The 24,256-nt window shown below is 42.7% G+C and overlaps 2 protein-coding genes across 2 annotated transcripts in view; one reads left to right on the forward strand and one right to left on the reverse strand.

Moving 5' to 3' along the window:
* Positions 1–24,256, reverse strand: part of PDK3 (pyruvate dehydrogenase kinase 3) — a 156,522-nt gene that overhangs the window by 97,874 nt on the left and 34,392 nt on the right. The window lies entirely within an intron of this gene.
* Positions 6,744–24,256, forward strand: part of LOC116150976 (uncharacterized) — a 28,452-nt gene continuing 10,939 nt past the window's right edge. The window contains exons 1-3 of the mRNA XM_064483317.1: positions 6,744–6,970; positions 21,381–21,555; positions 21,739–21,861. Coding sequence (XP_064339387.1) covers positions 6,886–6,970; positions 21,381–21,555; positions 21,739–21,861 — 383 coding nt within the window. The 5' untranslated portion in view covers positions 6,744–6,885. The remainder of the gene's footprint in view (positions 6,971–21,380; positions 21,556–21,738; positions 21,862–24,256) is intronic.

Consider the following 24,256-nt stretch of genomic DNA (forward strand, 5'->3'; position numbering starts at 1 on the left):
GGCACACTGAAAGGAGGTTGAAATAGATGCTGAGTAATCATTTCCCTCACGGTACCTCCGTTTGAAAGCCTTTAGTGGCTCTCCATGTGGATAGCACTGTTGAAGGGACTGGGTCCAGGATACAGCAGACTCCAGTAATGATTCCCAAACTGTAGACTACAGACCCTGGGGAGACTGGGGACTGGGAGACGCCACAAGATGGTCTTGAACCTCCTTGCACTCCAGTCACCCTGTGGACTGGGAGGGAAAAAAACCCACTATGATTCTCATATATGTGTTCACCTATTTTTCAAACACGGAGGGAATTATGATTCAGAAAATACGAATCACTTAAAAACCTTCCTTACAAACACGTTTCTCACCTGCAGACCCCACTCCTCTGCCTGTAGTGGGAATACCATCTCCCTCCTCTCTTGCCAATTCCTATTCATCATTTGAGACTCAGCCTGGGCTACCACCTCCCCTGATAGGGGAGGGGATGCTCTCTGACTACCTCAGGCTGGGGTACATAATTCTCATCTGTTCTCTCGTAATATCCAGAGAAGCAATAGTAATGATAATAAAATTAGAGTGAACTTCTATTAGCGTCCTTTGCGTCAGGCTCCATGAGGTAGAGGTATGTCCTCTTATTATCCCATTCTACAGACAAGGACATGGGGGCACAGACTGGTTTCATGACCTGCCTAAAGTCACTGATTAGAGGCAGCGGTGACTCTGTCACAGGCAGCAGTCTGTCTTCAGAGACTATGCCGTTGGCCAATATTCTCATTTCCTCTCACCCTATCTACTGTTACACTTCCCACCCCGCTATATTTATCTATCTATCCATCCATGTATATCTTAATCTGTGCATCTGCCTCCTCCACAAATAACCAATGTCTTTCTATGATGTTAAAATGGGGGAAAAAAGTAAAAAGTTTTCCTCTTTTCCTAACACATTGAAAATTTCAGGATGAGGGTCCAAATTCCTGGATCCTTCCTTTTCTCATCCTCCACTGTCTGTTAACACAGGGACTATTTTCTCCTTCAGCAGAGAATACCAGACTAAATTACAGAGCAGGCTACAAAATTACTACCCTCAGCTCCCTTCTTTGCCTGTTTTCTCCAAAATAGATTCTTTCTGTTGGTTGTATAAATATAAGACAGGACCCACCACTGCTTTGAAATCACGTGGGAAAGGGTATCATCAGCTCTGAGCTCTGTTGGAGCAGACCTCCTGGCCAGGGTCCACTGAGCACTCCTTGGGAAAGGATGGGGTTCCTAGGCACTCCAGCCCATGCATCAGCATTCTCAGGCAAACATCTAGGAGAGTGAAACTGGGGAGACCGTGACACTTCCTGGGCATCAGGAGGCATTTCCATATCTGCACTCTTGCCTTCACTCTTTATTACCCTTTCTGTCTAACACAGATGATACTTGCTGGTGTTTCCTGTGCCTCAGTACCTGGGAGGCTCTGCTTACACTTGACGAGAACCCCACCGGGCTCGCTAGCTGGTCATTCCCTCTACCGGAGGTCAGCCACATGCCTCTCACATCCTGGAAGCCCCAACTTATCCCAGACTCATCTCCCTTCTTGCTTTGCTCAAACTCCTTTTTCTTCCTTTCGTCTGATTTTTGCTCAGCCCATTGGTTTTGGCTCATAAACCAGGTATTTCCTTTTCCCTCTTGAAGGTAACTTGCAAAAGAAAACTTTCTTTAATCATCTTTCGAGTATGCTGTCTGGGCAAGTCCCCCTAGCCTGCAGAGTACCGTTCTAAAGGCTCATGTCCTCTGCAGGAAACAGGGAGCAATTCAGATGAATCAGGCATGATGGCTTTGTAAATCTCCCTTGTGTAATTTACACATCTGAAAGCATCATTTCTTCCAATGAGCACCCTACTGTATCAAGGCACATCACCTGCAGGAATGATAGGAAAGCACACCAAATATCTTCAGGAGCGACTTTTGTAACTCATTTTTTTAAAGACATCTGAATTCCCATTCAGGCTAAATGACCTGGTATATCCACAACCATCTTAGAGAACATCAGTTCGATGTACAGAGGGAGTGGGATGTTGTCAAAACAGTGTTGCACAAACTCTCTAAGGAAAGCCCCCTCTCCAAAGTTGTGAATTACAAAAATATGATGGAGTCAGTTAGATGTGGCATTTAATCCTCAGCTTAAGTGGACACCAAGCAGCACACTCACAAAAGCCAAAGAGGATTTGAGTGTAGAGCATTGGTTCCCAGCCTTGGCTGCTCTTTGGAATCACTTGGATGTTTTAAAAAAATCTCCATGCTCAGGCCATACCCTAAGCCAATTAAATCAGAATCTCTGGGAGTGGGTCCCAGGTGCCATTACATTTTAAAGCTCCCCAGGGATTCCACTATGCAGCCAAGTTTACGATCCACTAGTTGCGAACATCTGGCCCTGGTTCACAACTGCTTAGGCCCTCATTACAGGCATTGTCAGGTGTGTAGGGTGGGGAAGACGGGACCTCATGCCTGGTCAGGCTGCTCACTGATGCCAGCTCAACTCACCAGCTGCCCACTCAGCTCCTGAAGCTACTCAAAAAGTGGAAACTCAAGGTCAAGGTGATGTTCAGGAGAGGATTAAGGTTACTAGATACCAGGGCATTGAAAGCAGGAGAGACAAGGTGCAAACAGAATAGACAGACATGAGGGCATGTTAAGTGGCAATCTGTGACGTCTTAACTGGCTCTGCTCCATGGTGGGGGTGGGGGGTGCTGGATTTGCCAATTTGATGTACTGCCACTTGTTATTCAATTGAAAAAGAAAAAAGACCTGGAAGGCAGGAGGCATGACGGGGGCCTCTGAACTGCTGGTCATGTTCTGTTTCTTCAGCTGGATGTTGGTTACACAGGTGTGTTGTTTGTGAAATATTTCCACCTGTACACATACGATAGGGGCACTTTTATACATGTACATCATGCTTTGGTAAAAAGTTTTAAAAAGAGAGAGACCTTACACTGATCATTGGAAGAGTCACAGATGCTGTCAAAAATAGAAAACCCACCAGCCTGTTTGTAGCATTGAGTTTGATAACAGCACTATATTGGAAACCATTCAAATAGTAAGGACTTGGTTGGATAAATTAAGGTTCCATCATATGATGAAATACTATGTAGCTACTAAAACTTTATGTCGTAGGAGACTATGCCATAACATGGAAAAAACTGCTTACAATCTATTTTAGTTTTTAAAAAAGAGGGTGGATTATTATTTTACAGTTTTTCAAAAAGAAGGTGGATTATAAAACTTTGTTATATATGTGTTACATATTATGCATTTTTCTGTGCACACTAGTTTTTGAGGTAAATAAATACGTTAGGCATATTTGAGATACAAAGTCAAGCAGAAAGAAAGAGAGTGTGCAGCTAGGACCTGGATTCAAGTCCCAGGTCAGCTTATCTACTAATAATTGTTTGACTGTGGCCAACTTGCTCAACTCTGGGAAAACAGATTCACACACCACACAGTTCACCCATTTCAAGTGTACAAGTTAATGCCTTTTAGGATATTCAAGGAGTTGTGCAACTATTAGCACAATCTGACTGGAGAACATTTTCATCACCCTGTACCCATTTTCAGTCACTCCCCACTCCCACCAACCCTACCAGCCCTTGGCAACCACTAATCTACTTTCTGCCTCTATACAGTTGCCTAGTCTAGACATTTCATATAAATAGAATCATATGATATATGTTTTTTGTGTGTCTGGCTTCTTTCCCTTGGCATAGTGTTTTCAGGGGTCATCCATGTTATAGCATTGATCAGAGCTTCACTCCTTTTTATTGCCAAATAATATTCTGTTGTGGAGATATACCATATTTTGCTTATCTATTCATCAATTGGTGGATATTTGGGTTGTTTCTATGTTTTGGCTATTATGAATAATGCCACTTTAAATATTCATGTAGAAGTTTTTGTGTGGATGTGCATTTTCATCTCTCTTGGGTATATATCTAGGAGTGGAATTTCTGGGTGTGATAGAATACAAAAATATATTTAGTCTTTGCCCACAGTTCCTGGCAGAGTTCTTAAAACCATTGGAATTTCCTGAGTGGTGGTGGTGGTGCGTTACTGTTGTCACTATGCATAACCAGCCCCTTTCAATCACACCTGAGTTTATGCTAGTGGGGCGACTCGGGGTGCGACCCCTAGATAACTATAAGATGGCGCTGATCACCAGAAAGACCGAGTGATGAGAGGGTGAGAACTTTCTGCCCTACCCACTAATCTCTGGGGAGAGGAGGTGGTGCTAGAGATGGAACTCTATAAAAACTCTTCAACAATGAGATTTGGAGTTTCCAGGCTGGTGAACTCATGGACTTGCTGGGAGAGTGGTGTGACTGGAAAAAGCATGGAAGTTCCACATTCCTTCCTCTCTCCATACCTTCCCCTGTGCATCTCTTCCATCGGGCTATTTCTGAGTTGTAGCCTTTATAATAAACCTGTAAATGTAAGTAAAGTATTTCCCTGAGGTCTGTGAGCCATTCTAGCAAACCACTGAATCTGAGGAGGGGGTCTGGGAAACTTTGATTTATAGCCAGAAGTACAGGTGGCCCAGGACTTGCAACTGGCATCTGAAGTGGGAGCGTTTTTGTGGGACTGAACCCTTAAATCTGTGGATTCTGCCACTAACTCCAGGTAGCAGTGTCTGAATCAAATTGAATTGTTAAGACATCCAACTGGTGTCTGGAGATTGGTGTCAGAGTACAATCCAAACTAGGTCATACATTTTGGGGAACTGCCAAACTGCTTTCCAAAGCAGCTGCCCCATTTCACATTTCCTCCAGCAGTATATGAGGACTGCAGTTTCTCCATATCCTTGTCAACACTTGCTATTATCTGTCTTTTTAATTATAGCCATCCTAGCAGATGTAAAGTGATATCTCACTGTGGTTTTGATTTGCATTTCTCTAGTAACTAATGATGTTCAGCATCTTTTCATATGTTTATCAGCCATTTGTATACCTTCTTTGGAGAAAAGTCTAATCAAATCCTTTGCCCATCTTAAAATTGGGTTAACTTTTTATTATTGAGTTGTAAGTTTTTTATATATTCTGGATCCAAGTCCCTTAACAGATATATGACTTGTAAATATTTTCTCCCATTCTATGGGTTAGTTTTTCACTTTCTTGATGGTGTCCTTTGAAGCACAAACATTTTTAATTTTGATGAAATCCAATTTATCAAGTTTTTTCTTTTGTCACTTGTACTTTTGGTATTATGTTTAAGGAGACTTTCGGGAACCACATCGTTTGATCTTCACATTCTTGGTGCCAAGCACAGAGCCTGGCATATAGCAGGCACACAGTGTTTGTGAACCGGGATGACATATCTTTATCAGAACTTGGGAATTTATTGAGCACTGTATCATTTATCTATTACAGTGTAATAAATGACCTTAATTTAGCACTTTAAAACCACAAACATTTTATTTTGCTTATGATTCAATGAGTTAGTTGGGCAGTCCTTCTGATCTGGACAGGCTTATGTGTCTGTGTTCAGCTTATAGTTTGGCAGGTGGTTGAATGATCTAGGATGGCCTCACTCACATGTCTGGTGAATGGTAGACTGTCAGATGGGGTGCCTTTGTTCTCTGTGTAGCCTTTCACCCACTAGCAGGCTAGCTCATGGTCATGTTAGAGTTCCAATTCTAAGCCCCAACACCTAAGCACTTTTCAAGTCTCTGCTTGTATCACATTTGCTCATGTCCCATTGACCAAAGCTATTTACATAGCCAAGCCTAGATTTGAGAGCTGGAGAAATAGACGCCAGCTCTTATGAGAAGGGAAGAATTTGTGGCCATTTCTGCAATTTACCACAAGCATCTTTGATGCTCCTACATCATTAGGCTCTTATGGAGGATGTAAAAGAAGATCCTCTCCTCCTTTCAAGGAGTTTACATGTCACTGTGGGCATTCATTCATTCAACCAGTGTTTACTAGAAATGTGTTTTTGTAATTTCAAAGTAGGTTTGCATCAGTCAGGGTTCAACCAGAGACATCTAAACAATAGGAGACATATATTAAGGGATTTGGTGCAGGGAATTACCTTGTGCAGTTATGGGGCTGGCTAGGCAAGTCTGAAATCCACAGGGCAGGCCCTCAAGAAGAGCAGGCTGGAACTCCCGGGCATGGGCTAAAGCTGCAGACTGCAGGCAGAATTTCTTCTTCCAGGAAACCCCAGCCCTGCTCTTAAGGCCTTTCACCTGATTGAATCAGGGTCAACCAGGTTATCTAAACTAATCTCCCTTATTTAAAGTTAACTGAAAAAAATAAAGTTAACTGATTATGGACTTTAATCACATCTAGAAAATACCTTCACACAGCACCTAGATTAGCATTTAATTGAGTAACTGGAGACTGTAACCTAGCCAAGCTGACACAAAACTGAACATCACATGAACTGATTGCACAATTCTGTAAATTTACTAAAAACCACTGTAATGTTAAGTGGGTGAATTATATAGTATGTGAAATATATCTTAATAAAGCTGTAAAAAAAAGTGGCTTAATTCTACGCTGTGGGAGATCTAGTTTAAAAAATAAACGTGGGCTTAAAAAAAAAGTCTTATTATGAATGTGTTTGACTCAGTCTGGGAAGGCAGAACAGAAGCTATAATCCAAGAGAAATGTGGCCTAACTCACCCTGAGGCTGGCACTATTCTGTCCCCTCAACCAGAAGTCAGAGCAATTTCTCCATTACTCACTGCCTCTGTGCCATGGACCAGTTAATGTTTACACTCAGCAGCTGGTCACCAGAGGAGACAGATGCTGGGAGAGTCAAAGAGCACAGTCTGTGCTGAGAGCCCAGGAGGACTCTTGGGCCTAGGGGCTGGTTTGGGGATGTAGGACCTGGCGCCACTTAATATAAACCATGTCACCTCCCATTAGCTCTCTGTCTTCTCTGCACTCAAGTGGCTCTAGCCTGTGGGCAGCTGTGAGAGCTCAGCTACAGACAAGTAAGTAGGTGGTGGGTTAAAAAAAAAAAAGTGTGGTAAGGGCTAGCTGTGTTCCTGGGATGTGGAGCAGAGTGAGATCATTCTGGGCTGGACTAGCTTGGAGGAAGCCCATGGGAAAGGAAAGAGGAAAAAACATGGATGCAAATGGGACGGGAGGGAGGGCACACGTCAGAACTGGGAACAAACAAAAGGCGGGGAGGGAAGAGGCTGGGCTGACTGGAACAGAGTGTCCTGGAGAGGTGGGTGCAGGCCAGGGAGGCACTTGAAGAACAGACAGAGGAATGGGGACGGGCTGCCAGCAAACCAGTGGCATCCAAAGTAGGGGTGTGCACCTCAAGGAGTGGTCAAGACAATCTACTGCAGCGGGGAAGGAAGTACGGTAACTTCTCCTGGATTTATTTTGCACCCAAAGAATAAGAAAATAAACTCAACTAGAAGGTAACATATGGATTAATGCCACCACCCTCTGCCTGTCTGGAGGTCAGACAGTCACAAGACAAGAAAACTCAAATTATTTTGAAGACAGAGTGGGAATTCCTCAGTTGAAGGAATGATAAGACTCATCATTTGCTTTCAGCATTTGGCAACGTCTGGAAGTTTCTTTCCTGCCTGGTTCAAGTGTCTTTACAGATTCTAGTCTCCAGTTATAATGAAACCAAGCCTCATAAAATAAATAGGTGACTTGGAAGAATCCCACAAGGGAAACCCTGATTGGAAATAATAGTAATAAGGCAAGAGGAATCAGACAACCAGAAAATGTTAGAGTTCCCCTCCAAACAGTGCAACAAATGATACATTTCTCCTCCTTCTAGAAACTTCTTTGTCCATTACAGTTAAAGTCAAAACAATGATTCATCTATTTAGATCTGAAAAGAAGTTGTTCAAAGAACTCAAAATTATCCATGTAGCTAGCAAAAATATGGATATAGGGAGAGGGTATAGGTCAGTGGTAGAGCACATGCTTAACATGCACAAGGTCCTGGGTTCAATCCAGTACCTCCATTAAAACAAACAACAAACAAACAAACCTAATGGCCTACTCCCCCCTAAAAATATGGGTAGAAAGCTTGCCCAAGGTATAGCTCAGAACTTAATATACTGGTTAATGAAAGTATATCATTTATAAATAAACAAGTATGAATATAATTGGGGTGTGTACTAATGAAGGTATATAGGCCAAAAATTTGGAGTTCATTGCTGTAAGCAATGGGAAAGTCTATTTTCAGAGGATATTGTGTAGTATATGTAGTTCTAGGTTGGGTTCGTCTAGAAGCAGACCTGGAGACGAGGATTTGATATGAGTAGTTTGAGAGATGGACCCAAGACGCACTAGGAGGGAAGCGAGGATGTGAGACAGGCGAGGGAAAAAAACCAGTAGAGGGTAGTGAGCAGGTTATCACCGTGGGCAACCGGGGCAACTAGAAATGGGTGTGGACCCTGCCTTAGACTTGTCCCACCCAAAGGGAAAGGAAGATGGAGTATACACCACCTTCTGCCGTTCGTGGTTGACAGCCACTCCTGGGGCATTTACTCCCCATCCTGCCTGTGCTTGGCAAGCCCAAGGAAGCCCTCAGAATGACAGTCACAGGGGCTTGGAGGAGTAAGCCACTGGCATGCATGCAAATGGTAAGGGCCACGAGATACGGGTAGGGCACCCACAGTGTCTGCTACTTAGGCTCGTTTCTTGTTTGACTTTTTACAATAAGCAACATTTACTCTCTGTCTCATTATTCTTTGTTTCAAAACTTTTTACTTGTCAGACTCTGGGCAGGGCAGTGAACTCAGGCATGGGAGTCCCGAAAGCCTTGGAAATAGTGTATTTCCAAAGGCACAGAAAGAGCACATGGTCCCCCCAGCCCATTTTATAGGAGCTCCTGGGCTGCCAGGCTCCACAGAGGAAGGTGGTTTTTTATAAAACATTGCTGAGAATCCTAACATGGAACACTGCAAGAGAAAATACTGAAAGGAAGGGTTAGGGCTGGGTGTTCTCAGGGAGATTCCAGAGGTTTAGAAAGTTCAATTCAGTTAAGAATAAAACCAAGACACCCAGCTTAACCCTCGTTGAGAAGGCAAGCTGAATTAATGCCAGGTCTGTCCTAGAAGATCAGGCCATTTATGAGTTGTGATGGGCCAGCCCAGAGAGGTCTGGATGGCAAAGGAGACATTTTGAAAGACTCCAGCAGCAGAGGAGAGGGTGGACTTCGCCCATCAGCTGCTACACTAAGGCCATCCTGTCTACCAAACGGAACCTTCTATGTGCTGTTCTTGAAGCACGTGCACTTGCAGGGATAAGCAAGATCTACTCTGCTTGGCCAACCACTTTGGTGCAAGGAGAATTTCAGGGAGGTTCTGGAAGGGAGGGACTGCCATTTGGGAATTGAGTGCTAAAAAGGAAGTTCCAGAGCAGCTTGGAGAGGCCGTCAGAGACATCACTCCTGCTTCCAGCTGCCCAGGTGGGCCCAGCCTATGGGCAGGAGGAATAGGCAGCTAAACACAGAATAGACACCAGGAGCCCTCACTGGCATGTCCTCTGTGACAAGAGGCTTTACTGTGGGCAGAGAAGAGACAGCCGAAGTTTATTCCTCCCAACACTGAAAGGGTCGAAACAGAAAGAGAAGCAGAAAGGGGACTCAGGAGGACACCAAAGAGATCATCACTTCATGATTTCTTTAAGTTGTTCTATCCTTAGAATAACTTACTGGTTGTGCCACAGAGGAGTCATGTTAAAATGTTGCTAACATTAGGATATTAACACAGGTGACGTGGCGGGGGTGGGGCACATTGAGCTAGTTGATACCTTAGGATCCAAAGGGAAGAGCTACAAGATACTTGGATAGAGAGGACCGATGGGAAGGAGAAGGAGTGGGCGATATGAAGACCAAAGGCCGGGAATGATGATAGCTCCTGTGCGCAGTAATGCCAGCCACGTTTCTGAAGTTAATGACCTTGATCCTCACTGCAGCCCTGAAGAGTATTAACAAATGAGGAAACGGAGTCAGAGAGAGGTTAGGTGACCAGCTGTGTTAATTCACTGGGTGCTCTGAGAAGCAGAGGCCAGGATGGGATGAGAAGTACAAGAGCGGCATGGGGGTACTGCCTGGGAGAGGCGCAGCGGAGGTAGCAGGGGAATACGGAGCATGCCTTAAGGTGGCGATGCCAGTCTGGTCCCTGTGGAGGAGAGACAGACTGACCTCTAGAAGAGTCAGCTCTAGGAAAGTCTCAGCCAGGCTGATGAGGAGTTTTTGAGCCGAGGGGGCCCGCTGGAGAAGTCCTGCACGTCCCAGGGATGGCTTGCACTAGTCCCTTGACTGTGTTTTGTTGTTGGCTGGGAGCAGCCCATGGGAAAGAGCCTAGGTGCAAATGCAGCCATGAATCCAGAGGGGCAGGAGCCAGGCCCTCAGTCAACTATGCTCCCACAGCAGGAGGTCAGAGTGGCACCCTGTCATGGCTGCCATGATCACCTAAAATCACATGAACAGTAAATAGTGGGACTAGGATTCGAGCTGAGATCTTTCTGACTCTAAATGCCACTTTTTTTGGCCACCGTGCTGTCTACATATGTATATAACTTGGGTACAAACTAAGCAGCATCAGAGGACTGAAGACAAAGTTCAGACGTACCACCCAGACTCCTGCAGCACAAATTTCTAAAATTGAAATCTAGCTGGTAACATGCCTTTTGATGAAGAGATCAGAAGGATGAAAGATTTTCAATCCTATGAAAATGTTTTTTTAGATTCTCACCCATTCCTCCCCATTCCCTATAGGAACACACCAAATCCACAAATATTTATTGAGCACTCACTGTGCACCAGACCCCACACTCGGGACTGGGTACACATACATGGAATTTATGGTATGGTGGGAAAGGTAAGCATTAACAAGTAATGATGAAAAATGATGGATACAGTTATGAGGGCAAGTTCAAGGTGCTTTGAGAGAGAAAGCAGGGGAGACCTAATGGAGATTGGGGCTTGGGAGGGGAATATCAAAATGTCTAGAGCAATCAATATACCAGGGAGGCGCACTGGTGTTGGTAGAAGTAGGGTCTAGCCCAAAGCATGTGTTGTTGGCTTCCTGGAGCATGACAAGAGCTGAGAGCCAGGTCGCCACACTTAACTACCCTTCTACGAGCTCGGTTTACATCTTCCAGGGGACTTAGCATATCATTTTTAGGAGAGGGTGTTATCGACTGCTATGTTTATAGCGTTTGAATTCTTAATCCTTTGCAGTCAATTTGAAAACATATTAATAAAATAAACATACCACATTGTTCTAAGCTTATTTTTTTCCTCTGAGAATAAACTAGGTTTAAGCTTCCTATCAGCTGGCTATTCAGCTATCACAGTGCAATGATTAAAACCCATGTATTTCGTGTTGCCAGCTGGTAAGGCGCAGGGGGTGCTCTCAGATTATACTGTTGGAAGGCTGTAAAGCTCTCCTATCTCCCGGTTACAAAAATGTTTGCCTTTTGCTTGACTAACTGATTTTGAGGCTCACTTGTTATACTGCTTATTCAGGTTAAAAATCATTAAACAAAATGACAGCTCTTGCTTTAAGAGACCACCACCTAAAAAGCCAAAATGCTTCTTGCTACTGAATGCTCATCAGTTCTTCTATTAAAAATAATTCGTATCCCATATGGAAGCCCACGAGGCCAAGCTTTTCTTAAACAGGCTCAAAACACTTACCAATCATCACCTCGTTAATCCTCACACTTCTCCCCGTTAAACAGGGGCAAGTGTCATGACATCACGCTGTGCCAAAACCAGAAAGAGTGTAGCTCGGTGGGCAATTAGAGGTCTCACGGGAACAAACAGGGCACTCAGTTCCCACTGAGGTATCAAGGTTGAATCGGAGAACAATAGAGTATTAAAGCTAGAATTTTCTGTAAAGATGGAGAGGCAGAGCTTAAGAGCAAGTGCTCTGGTGTTAGACCGCGCTCTCCTTGATTGACAGCTCTGATTTTTACTCCCTAGGGCAAGGCTCTGAACCCCTTTAGACTCAATGTCCTTAGCCATAAAATGAAACTAATGAAAGTACCTGCTTCCTAGTGTGGGTGTAAGGATTAAATGAGATGGCGCACATGCAGCGCTTAGCAGAGCGCTCAATAAATGGTAGCTTATTATTAGGCTCAAGATCAGTTTTCCAAGGATTTTAGAGATGAGGCTACTGAAGGCAGACAGGCTGCCCAAGGTACCAGAGTTAGTTACGGACAGGTTTAACGTAGGGGAAACAACTAAACCTTGTCCTTCTAGTGACAAATTAGTGAAAGGAGTTTGGCAATGATATTCATGACCACCAAACATGTGTTTTTTTTTTTAATGACGTATAGTTGATTTACAATGTTGTGTTAATTTCTGGTGTACACCATTGTGATTCAGTCATACAAATAAATGTATAGTCATATTCTTCTTTATTATAGGTTATTACAAGATATTGAATATAGTTCTCTTTGCTATACAGTAGGACCTTGTTGTTTATTTTGTATCTGCTAACCCCAAACTCCTAATTTATCCCTCCCCCTTCTTTCATAACTGTAAGTTTGTTTTCTATGTCTGTGAGTCTATTTCTGTTTTGTAAATGAGTTCATTTGTGTTCTTTTTTTAGATTCCACACATAAGTGATAGCATATGATATGTCTCTGTCTGACTTACTTCACTCAGTGTGATAATCTCTAGGTCCATCCATGTTGCTACAAATGGCATTATTTAATTCCTTTTTATGGCTGAGTAATATTCAAACACACACACACACACACACACACCCACACACACACACACACCCACACACACACCCCACATCACCTTTATCCAATCATCTGTCAATGGATGGACACTTAGGTTACTCCCATGTCTTGGCTGTTGTAAACAGTGCTGCTGTGAACATTGGGGTGCACATGTCTTTTCGAATTGGAGTTTTCTCTGGATACATGCCCAGGAGTGGGATTGCTAGATCATATATGGTAAGTCTATTTTTAGTTTTTTAAGGAATCTCCATACTGTTTTCCATACTGACTGCACCAATTTACATTCCCACCAACAATGTAGGAGGGTTCCCTTTTCTCCACACCCTCTCCAGAATTTATCATTTGTGGACTTTTTATCGATGGTCATTCTGACTGGTGTGAAGTGATACCTCATTGTAGTTTTAATTTGCATTTCTCTGATAATTAGTGATATTGAGCATCTTTTCATGTGCCTATTGGCCATCTGTGTCTTCATTGGAGAAATGTCTGTTTAGGTCTTCTGTCCATTTTTGGATTGGGTTTTTTGTTTTTTTGTTATTGAGTTGTATGAGCTGTTTTTCTATTCTGGAACCTTGTCAGTCTCATCATTTGCAAATATTTTTTCCCTTTCTGTAGCTTGTTTTTTTTTTTTTGTTTATGGTTTCCTTTGCTTTGCAAAAGCTTTTAAGTTTAATGAGGTCCCGTTTGTTTATTTTTGCTTCTATTTCTATTGCCCTGACAATGTCTTTTTAATTCAACACTCTTGACAGACTGGAGCAGACCTGTCTTCTCCCCATCCTCACCCTCTATAGTGGCCTGAGATTCAGAAGACCTTTCATAAGTCATATCATCTTGTTAGGCCTCCTTTCCTCCTCTTGAAAATGAGGGGTTGGCCTGACTCAACCTGGCTCAATCAGTAAGGAAATGTCACGCTCTACTACACATTAAAGACTGCTGTAAAATTTTCAAACCCAAATTCGTTTATTTTTTTACAGTGATGATAAAGTGAGCTGGCTGTATGGACTCAGAGCTGAATGGTGCATCTAGGGTCATAAGTACTGAGGCAGAGGGATTTCTCTGGAACAGTCTCCTGGAGCATTTGGGAACTTTGCCTGCTTCTCTAGCTGTGTAGCCTCCAAGCCTGGAGCTCTGGCCCTTCCCCAGACTGTGAAAGCTATGTAAAATTTTGAATAAACTCCTTAAACTAACGAGAATAGTAGATTCTGTTGTTGGCAACTAAGAATTCTGATGGATTCAGAATAGGATATGTTTAAAATTAACCCAGTAATGTTGCCACAAGTCCCCAAAGGTTTAGAATCAATGTCTCAGAATATTTTTTTTCAAAATAAAAGTAGCTCTTTCAAACTGTAACAAAATAAGAATGTTCTTGGTTCTCCCACATGTTCATTTACCTCCAAGAATGCCAACAATCTCCAAAGTGAAGAATGGGCCATAAGCAAGGAATCTATTGAAAGAGAGACTCTGCAGTGATATTTTGCCAATACATTCTGGCTGTTTCTTCTACAGTATGTCTAAGAGCCTCATTAGAAGATGGCTGCCACTGACCAATAAGATGAGCCTCAAGTCAGACCTTTTCCTGTGCTAGTACCACCATCTCTTACTGTGAACTTTGTAATCGTGAGGCTGAACCACCATGTACAATATACTCACTGTAATCAGAAATCTCCAGAAGCCTTAACACAGTGTTCTATGTTCTGCACTGACATGATGTAAACTATTTATGGTTATCAGAAATCTCCTTAGAAGGATACGGGAATAGAAATGTCGTTGAAAACGAAAATGTCACATGCATAAATATTATAACAGATTAATCCACAAAGTCTGCCCACTTCCCTCCATTATGTAATGGACAATGGTAACTATTATACAATTACTCTACTCTTTTCTAACTCAAGGGGGAAAATAGATGGTGCCACAAATCTCGGATTTTCTGGAATGTGAATAATCTTTCTCTCTGATGAAATTTCAACTTACTTTCACAAGAACTATTTAGAGACTCATAATTTCAGTCACACATTAGTATTTTATTCTTACACTGAGGCTGCTTTTTAAAAAATCTGTACTTCAAAATCCTAAATATTCTACCCCAAAAAATCTATTGGAACTAATACACAAATTCAGCAAAGTTGCAGGATATAAAATGAACACACACAAATCAGTTGCGCTATTCACACAATAGCCAAGATGTGGAAGCAACGGAAATGTCCACTGACAAATGAATGGATAAACCAAATAGGGTATACACATATGATACAATTTTATTCAACCTTAAAAAGGAAGGAAGTCTTATAACTTACTACAACATGGATGAACCTTGAGGTCATTCTGCTAAGTGAAATACGCCAGTCACAAAAAGACTGTATGATTCCACTTGTATGAAGTATCCAGAGTAGTCAAATTCATAGAGACAGAATGTAGAATGGTGGTTACCAGGGGCTGGGGGAAAGAAGAAAAGGAGAGTTTTTTTTTTTAATGGGTATAGTTTCAGTTTCGTAAAGTAAAAGAGTCCTGGAGACCTGACTCCTAACAGTGTGAATATATTTAACGCTATTGAACTATACACTTTAAAAATGGTTAAGATGGTCAATCTTATGTTATGTGTTTCTTACCAAAATAAAAAAAAGACCAAAAAAATGTACTTCAAAAAAATATAACATAACGGTGCACGTCAAATCCAGAGACCTCTACCATAAAAGTGTACCCTATTAGCATTTGAGAATACATCAACAAAGATATTTCCATATTGGTTTTCGTGCCCTGCATTTACTCTGCAACTGGGGTATCAGATTTGATTTCCAATTCCAGTGAGCCTTCCCTCCCCACAGAATTGTTCAGAATGCAATCTATTCCTACCCTTGTGCCATCCCCTTATATGATAAGAATCCCTTGGGATTTTTAGTGTCCAGCCTGAAAATTTCTGCCTCTCCTTGTGGGACTCAGAACCCTCTTGACATCAAAGAACATGGCAATCACCACCAGTTGGCCACCAGACCACCAGGCAAGGAGAACACTGCAGCTGACACACTTGTCCCCACTACAGCTGCCGAAGAAGGGCTGTAGACTAAGAAGCCTGTGATGTGATAAAGAATGAATCCAGTTGCCAGGGCTCTTTGGACCCATCCACAAGGCCACTTTACCAGGCTAAGCCTATCCCCAGGAGGACCACACTGGGACAAGTTCATTGGTGCCGCATACACCAGACCTTAGAATACCACTTCCGATTCAAAGCTGCAGCCAGCCCACTGCTCCCACCGCACACAGCCGTGGAGAGTAACTGCGCTGCGGGATGCTTGTTGCTGTTCCCTACCTGCAGAGTGTGCTGTGTATTGCCTAGGTCCACGCCAACAGATTTCATTTCTAAAGCTCAGGGAGGAGGCTTGGTGCTGACAGCACATTCCCTTCCAGATGGCCCTTGGCCTTCTTATGCTAATTTTCCCATCCCTCTGCTGCAACCTTCAAACTCTGTATATCACGATTTTGCTGGAGGAGAAATAAGAAGGGAAGTTTACCAGGTACTCAATTACAACTCTTCTCTCTTTTTTCAGTAGGGTCAGCTAGAAATATCAAGGTAGGAAGATTCACAGAATACTTTTCACCACAGTTTTTTTTTTTTAACCTAGCCACTGGGTATACCACCCCTGAAATATCCAAAGACCTTCCTTCAGTGCTCCATTCTTTCTCATCCTTGTTTCACTTTGGGTCTCCAGTTCCGTCACTGAAGATTTCCTGTGAGTGGTCATTGAGCTGAATTGCAGGTGAGGTTGGATAGATAAGAGTTACTCAAACTTGGCTTCAGATCAACTATCAATGTATTTCTAATAAGGCACAATTATCCCGAAAAGTGGTGGGTGGTGGGTTCATTCCAGATTTGGCAGTGAGCAGTCATCCTAAGCCTTAAAGGCCATCACCTCCTAGAATTCCTTGCCTGGGCCTTGGTAGAGAATGTCCTCCATTTTGGAGAAGATGCAGCCATCTGCAGGAAAGGTGTGTGTGTGTTGTTGTTGATGGAGTCACATTACCCAGCTGTAGGCATGATGAAAGATGCAGAGACTGAGAAAACCAGGTTAGGGATGGAAAGACATATAGGGGGCCTCCAGGTACAGAGGGCCAGTTCTGAGTTTCTACTGAGCAGTTCAAGGTCATCCAGACACTGGCTGATTCCTTAGACTATGCTGAAGACAATGGTCATTTTCCCAGAAAATAGCTTACAGTTTAATGCATCTCTACCAGGTTTTCAGGTTAATCATCGAGATTTGAAAGTGTATCCAAGATATGATGTTGTGACATTGTAATATGTGAGAATGATGGTGCCATGGTCTTCCAAACAAAAACATTTATTAAGTGCCTTTCATGCGCTGGGCATCACGTTAGGTGTTAACAACCTTGATCATTTAAACCATACAACATCCTGGGAGATATGTAGAATTATCTCCACTTTGTGAATCAGAGAACTGAAAGTCAGAGACGCTTCCCCAAATTTGCATGACTGGTTAGCAAAAGGTGGAGATTTCAAACCAAGGTCTACCAAGCCTGTGTGTGCTCACTATACCACGACACTGCAGCACCTAGAATTTCCTGCTTTCTCACTTCAACCCTGTTAAATAAAAATTTGTTCAGACACTTGTTAAAGACAGTGCAGTAGGAGGGAGAGATTGGGCTTATCTCCAAATACAACAAGGATAAATGGAGATTTATAGCCAAGTAGCAGAGTGGGGTCAGCAGATGGAAAATTACTAAGAGGAAACATCGAGGCTAGTGGGGTTCTTGCTAGACTGACACAACAGGATTCTTGCTGAAGGCAGGCCAGGGTGATAAGAGATATCGAGGGTGAGGACTGAGAAATTTGATCAGATACCAAGGATGTGGGTTTTCGCTAAACTGACTCAGCAGGGTTCTCACTACAACTGGACTGAGTAGGCCCAAGACCCAGCCTAAAGTTGAGGCAGAGTCAAAAAGAGAACTCAGAGGAAACTAACTCAAGTTTGGGCCAAGAATCTTTGTCACCCCCTGGGATGGAGGTGGTAGCAGCCATAGTGGATGAAGAACGATGGATGATAGGTGTGTGTCTAAACATGGTGAAGGAATTAGGCTGACAACAATGGCAAGACTACTGAATAGCTGAGCAGTGAAGGAGAAGTGAGGAGGGCCCACTCCCACATATTCCCAGATATGACACCGCCTAAGAAAGCTGGAAAAGGTTGATGTTAAGATACCAGATTTGAGGAGCTGTGTCTTCTGTGATATTGTATATTAGATGAGCAAGTCTACTCCTTCTCGGCCTATAGAGTCCAGAACTTCTTAGCTCAGCATATTAGAACAATGAGTTTAGGGTCAAAAGGTCATCCCTGGGTGATTCAGGTTGGTAAACACATGCTATGGCAGATTTCATAACTGTCCTCAATTCTTCACCCTTCCCTGCCTCACACCCTTTCTGTTGAGGCTTTACAATTCTTCTGACTACAAGCAGAGTAGATTTCCCCATCCCACTGATATTGGACTTGGCCACGTGGCATGTTTGGGCCAATGGGGTGTTAGCAGATGTGATACAAACGGAGGCTGGAAATGTGCCTTTGCAGTTGGGCTCATTCTCTTGTGTTTCTGCCACTGTTGTGAGCAGAACATGTGCCAGGTAGCCTGCTCATTCAAAGAGGATGAGAGCTACTTGGGTAGACCTAGATCCAACTATACCTTAGAACCAAGCCCAGTCAAGGCTAGCCTGAATAAGCCAACACAGGTGCATGAGGAAGACTAAAGATTTGTTCTTTTCCAATCCTAAGATTTATATGGAATCACAAAAGACTGAGAATTGCCAAAGCAATGTTGAAGAAAAAGAATGAAGCTGGAGGAATAACCCTCCCAGACTTCAGACAATACTACAGAGCTACAGTCATCAAAATAACGTGATATTGGCATAAAGACAGACATATGGATCAATGGAACAGAAATAAACCCACAGACCTACGGTCAATTAATCTTCGACAAAGGAGGCAAGAATATACAATGGAGAAAAGACAGTCTCTTCAGCAAGTGGTGTTGGGAAAACTGGACAGCAGCATGTAAATCAATGAAGTTAGAACACTCCCTCACTCCATACACAAAAATAAACTCAAAATGGCTTATAGACTTACATAGAAGACAAGATACAATAAATCTCCTAGAATAAAACCCAGGCAAAACATCCTATGACATAAATCCTAGCAATGTTCTCCTAGGGCCATCTACCCAGGCAATGGAAATAAGAGCAAAAATAAACAAATGGGACCTAATTAAACTCATAAGCTTTTGCACAGCAAAGGAAACCATAAGCAAAACAAAACAATAATGTACAGAATGGGAGAAAATATTTGCACATGATGAGACTGACTAGGGCTTAATTTCCAAAATATATAAACAGCTCATACAACTTAATAAGAAAAAAACAAACAACTCAACCCCAAAACGGGCAGAAGACTTAAACAAGCATTTCTCCAATGAAGACATATGAATGGCCAATAGACGTATGAAAAAATGCTCAATATCGCTAATTATCAGAGAAATGCAAATCAAAACTACAATGAGGTATCACCTCAGACTAGTCAGAATGGCCATCATTCAAAAGTCCATGAACAATAAATGCTGGAGAGGGTATAGAGTAAAGGGAACCATCCTACACTGTTGGTGGGAATTTAGTTTGGTGCAGCCATTATGGAAAACAGTATGGAGATTCCTCAAAAAACTAAAAATAGACTTATCATATGATCCAGCAATCCCACTTCTGTGTATATATCTGGAGGGAACTCTAATGCAAAAAGATACACGCACCCCAGTGTTCATAGCAGCACTATATACAATAGCCAAGACATGGAAGCAACCTAAATGTCCATTGACAGATGACTGGATAAAGGAGTTGTGGTATATTTATTATGTGGTATATTTTTTTAAAGTTTCTTTTGTATACTACAGGGAACATTGTGCTGTACACCAGAAATTGACACATTGTAATTGACTGTACTTCAATAATAATAAAAAAAAAGATTTGTTGTTTTCACCCAATGAATGAGTTCGGGGGTGCTTTATTATACATCACAATTGTGGCACTAGCTGACTGGTACACGAGGATACGCAGGCATGAGCAGGACCTGACAGTAAGTATGTAATGGTGTGCGTGCGTGTGTGTGATGCATCCTGCACTGTGATGAGATGCAGTACTCCTTCTGGAGCATCACTGGAGCATGGCCAAAAGGACCATGCGTGGACATACATACCAGTACTAATGGAGTTACTTTGCTTGTTTTTTTAAACTAAATTGTAGGACAGCTGTTTCTATAATGCCCCTAATCTCTAATCTCTAACCAAAGCTAACTTTAACTCCTAACAGCTAACCCTAATCCAAACCTCTAACACTAACCTCAAATCCTAAATCTAATGGTTACCCAAACCCTTAACCCTAATTCAAACACCAAACTCTACCCCTAACTCTCTCACTCCAAAGCCTATCACATAACACTAATCCCTAACCCTAACCCCAATATGTAGCCCTAACCCCTGACCCAAACCCAATCCCTTTCTTTTTTATTCTTTTATGTATTTTTACTGAAGTCTAGTCAGTTTACAATGTGTCCATTTCTGGTGTACAGCATAGTGTTTCAGTCATATATATACATGCATATATTCCTTTTCATATTCTTTTTCATTATAGGTTACTGTAAGATATTGACTAAAGTTCCCTGTACTATACAGAAGAAACTTTTTAATCTACCCAATTCCTTTCTCCATGATACTCTGCTTACCTGCCACAACCCCCTCCCACACTCCCTCCCAGGGTCAGTAGCTTTTTTAGAGAAGGACTTGCTATTTCCCAGAATGCTTTAGGCCAGGAAAGGCCAACCAGCTGGAAACTCTTTGGTCTACACTTGCAGGTTCCTCTGAGTAACTGAACCATTTAGGCCAGACTTCCCAATCCCAGCATCTCCCTTCCAGCCTCAACCTGCTCCAGTAACAGGTCACTCCCCAGCCCAATCCTGACGCACGATGACAAGCTTCAGTTATCTGGGAAATTAATTCAGGAGGAAAAACTCTTCCTTCGTAACACTCACTAAACTAATTTAGTTTAACTCCAACTCTGGAGCCAGCCTGCCCAGCCACTTAAATCCTGGTGTAACTCAGATTAACTTAACTTCTCTGCCTCAACTGCTTCCTCTAAAAAATGGGTTTAATAACAGTACCTCTTTCACAAGGGGGCTGGGAAGATTAAATGAGTTAATATATAAAAGCACTTAGAATAGTACCTGGCACCATAGTAACCATGAAATAAGTGTTTGCTTTTGTTAACATTAGTATGAGTATTACCAAAAAAAAGTATACATTTTCCTCTTCAGAATCCCACTTGCTTTTATAATGATGGCAAAAAAAAAAAACCCTAAACATGCTTATTTTAGAAATTTTTACAAAGAACAGGAAAGTATAAAAAAGAAGAAAAATAACCCACATCCAGCCAGTTACTTACACATCGAGGACAAAGGATAATTTGACTTTGCCAACAGTCTGCATTTTAGTAGATTTTCAATTGCTGCAGTCCCGCCCAGCCAAGCAGAGCTGTACTTTGATTTTATTTTGCTCTTGGCACTCAACTATAATTCCAGGCATAACATGGGGTCTCTGTATGTTTGTCTTTCCCACTAGGTTGGAAGCTCCTGGAGGAGAGGAACAGTGTCTCTTTACTTGCTGCCCCGGAACGCCCAGCACAGAGCCAGACCCGGGAAGATGGGAAGATGCCCTCTCAACGCCGATCCGCCCAGCTTCCCCCAGCTGTACTGCTCTGGAATTCTGCTTCCCGTCTCTTTGCTCTGAAATGCAGGTTCCTAGTAGAATTATCTTTGAAATAAAATGTAAGGAGAAAAAAATCCTCCACTTTGAACTTGGGGTTCTGCACTACTTCTCACAGATCTTAGAAACGCCGTTTTCCTCTATTGGGTAATTGCAAACATTTTGTTTCCCACAGGGTGTGTGGCTCATTAAAGTGGTGATTTTCCACTTGCAGGTACAAAAATGAAGAAAGGGCTGGCCAAAGCCATGCCCTAAAGAGACATGGCATCTGTTCTGAGATTTCTGCTAGCAGCCTGCCAAAGACCACAAACCAATGGAGGGTTCTTTCTCAACAAAGGTAACTGTATTGTAATCAACATCGTTCCCTCTCTTAAGTAAGTTTACCAAGTGGTAGCAAGTGTCACCCTAAGCAGCAAAATGAGAGATACAAATGTAAGGCTTAATGTAGCACAAACAAGGGTTCTGGAAAAAAATTTGTTTTTTTTAAAAATGGTGGTACTGGGGGTTGAACCCAGGACTTCATGCATGCTAAGCAGTCATGCTATCACTGAGCTATTACCCTCCCCGCTGGAGGGAAAAAACTTTTTAAAGAAAAATTTGGAAGGAGCAAGAGAGGGTGGAAAAGACATGTCAGTTTCAGGGATAATCCTGCTTTCCATCCAAGCCCACTTCTGCCCTCTCCTTTCCCTTTCATCTTTCCAATTGGCTTGATGTTCACAGCAGAGAGAGCTGATCCAACCAAGCTTTTCCTTTCCCAGAAAGGCCTTTTGTGATGTTTCTGTGCAAGCCGAATATTCTTACTGGAAGTGAAGTAGGAGACAGACGCAATAGAAGAATGAATGTGCAAGTTTACAATCCAAAAGAAGAACAGGCTCTTCCCCCAAATTATGAGCAGCTTCTAAATCACACAGAGCATCAGCAGAGGCAGAAAAATATATGTATATAGATGAAAGAAATGCTTACGTATTATATACATCTATGCATCTGCCTCCGAAAGCGGACAATTAAGAAGTAGAAGAAAGTAATCAAAGCTTGACTCTGTATACCAAAATCCAGGAAAGTGCCAGGGCTGTCTTGTCATTGGTGTTTTTCCTCCCCCATAATAGATTCTGTTCCCTCTTCCATAAGCATTTTATCAGGCTATGTTTAGAATAGACGTCAAAGCTGGGAAACCAACCTGCAAAGCAAGACTTTCCCAATGGTGCCATCTGGTGGTGTTTCTGTGTATTACAACATGGCTTTGATCTCATGCAGACACGGGGGAAGCAGGAGGCAAACAATTTGGAATCAGTCCTTCTGTGATCTAAAAAGTCGAACCTTTGGGATTTGGCACTGGATAGTGTGTGCCAAGTGTCAGACACACAAGTGTTGACAGAAAGTGCTGCCACAAGGTGGAAATCGTACATTAGGAAAGAGAAAGTCTTGGGTCAGCCTGAACACAGCTGCCTTCATGAATTAGCACATCCTGTCTTTTTTTTTTCCCCTGTACTGAACCATGAAAATGTTTACAAGGCCACTGGGGAGGGATTTGTGAAAGTGTAACTTCTAGGGGAAAAACTTGGAACTGCTGCATTTTAAAGACAGAAGAAGCCCTTTCACTATGGGCTTTTTAACCTGGGGATCACAATCTTGCTTTAGGGAAAGTGAACTCCTTGAAATCGAACATAAAAAGGGTGTGTTGGCACATATGGGCATTTTAACATAGAAGGTATTTTATCAGATTCTCAAAGGAGTCCGTGGCCTATAAAAAAGTCTAGGCACCAATGCTTGGGGATCCTAACCTAACCTCATACCCTGTAAGAAAATTCTGTCTACAACAGTCTTGACAAATTCAGTTACTCTGGGTTTGAACTTCACTGTTATGGAGACATCGTTGCCTTGAGGCAGTTAATCAATGGCAATGATTTCGAAGCCCTCAGAAGCTTTAGTATTGAATTGGACTGTGCTTCCCCAGCATGCCAACCCACTGGGCTTAGCTGCCCTCCCGCCGTATCATGGCGTGCTCTAGTCCTCCTCCAAATGGCCTCCCTTGACACCTGCAGGGCTACCCTGGCTGCCCTTCCCGCGAGTCTAAATCAAGTCCAGGCTAAATCCACCCAGCACTGGAAGCTTTCATGTGCTGTGGTTTTCAGATCCTTCCTTTCTCAGGTACCCACTCCCTTTTTGTGAGACAATGCTTCCTGGACAACTCGACGTACAAAACTAAACGCACTAGCCCCCGTAACAACCCCTTCCACCCACGGAGTGCTTGACTTGGACTTGTTCCTAACACCCAGGGCCTCTTTCCTGTTTCTTCACCTACCTCTAGTTTAAGCAAGTCTTTCACCGTCTCCAGCTGAAAGAGCGCTGGCCTTAATAAACACTAAGGAAAAGGAGACAAACCAGAACCTGCGCTGCTTCTCCTTGCTGTTGTTTGTCACTTCGCTCGCCCCCAGCGGACCCAGCCTTCCCTTATTCCTGTTGCAAATACAACATAAAAGCTTTTTCATTGCTGTCATTACTATTGTTCTCCAATCTGAGCTTATTCTGGTCTTTTGATTTCCATCCTGAGAAATTTATGACAGGCTTTGTGTTTCTCCTTTAATGATGCCAGGTTTCTGGTTTTGTTCATCTCTCTTTAAAATCAAAGCTATGAAGAGCCCTCTCGGCAGCCTGGATGGCCTCCTTAGATCTGCCCCATTCTCTCTCTTCCCCAGCTTCCTTTGTGGCTGTGTGGCATTGCTTTGTAGTGA

The sequence above is a fragment of the Camelus dromedarius genome, chromosome X (genome assembly GCF_036321535.1).
Source record: "Camelus dromedarius isolate mCamDro1 chromosome X, mCamDro1.pat, whole genome shotgun sequence".
Classification (NCBI taxonomy): Eukaryota; Metazoa; Chordata; class Mammalia; order Artiodactyla; family Camelidae; genus Camelus; species Camelus dromedarius.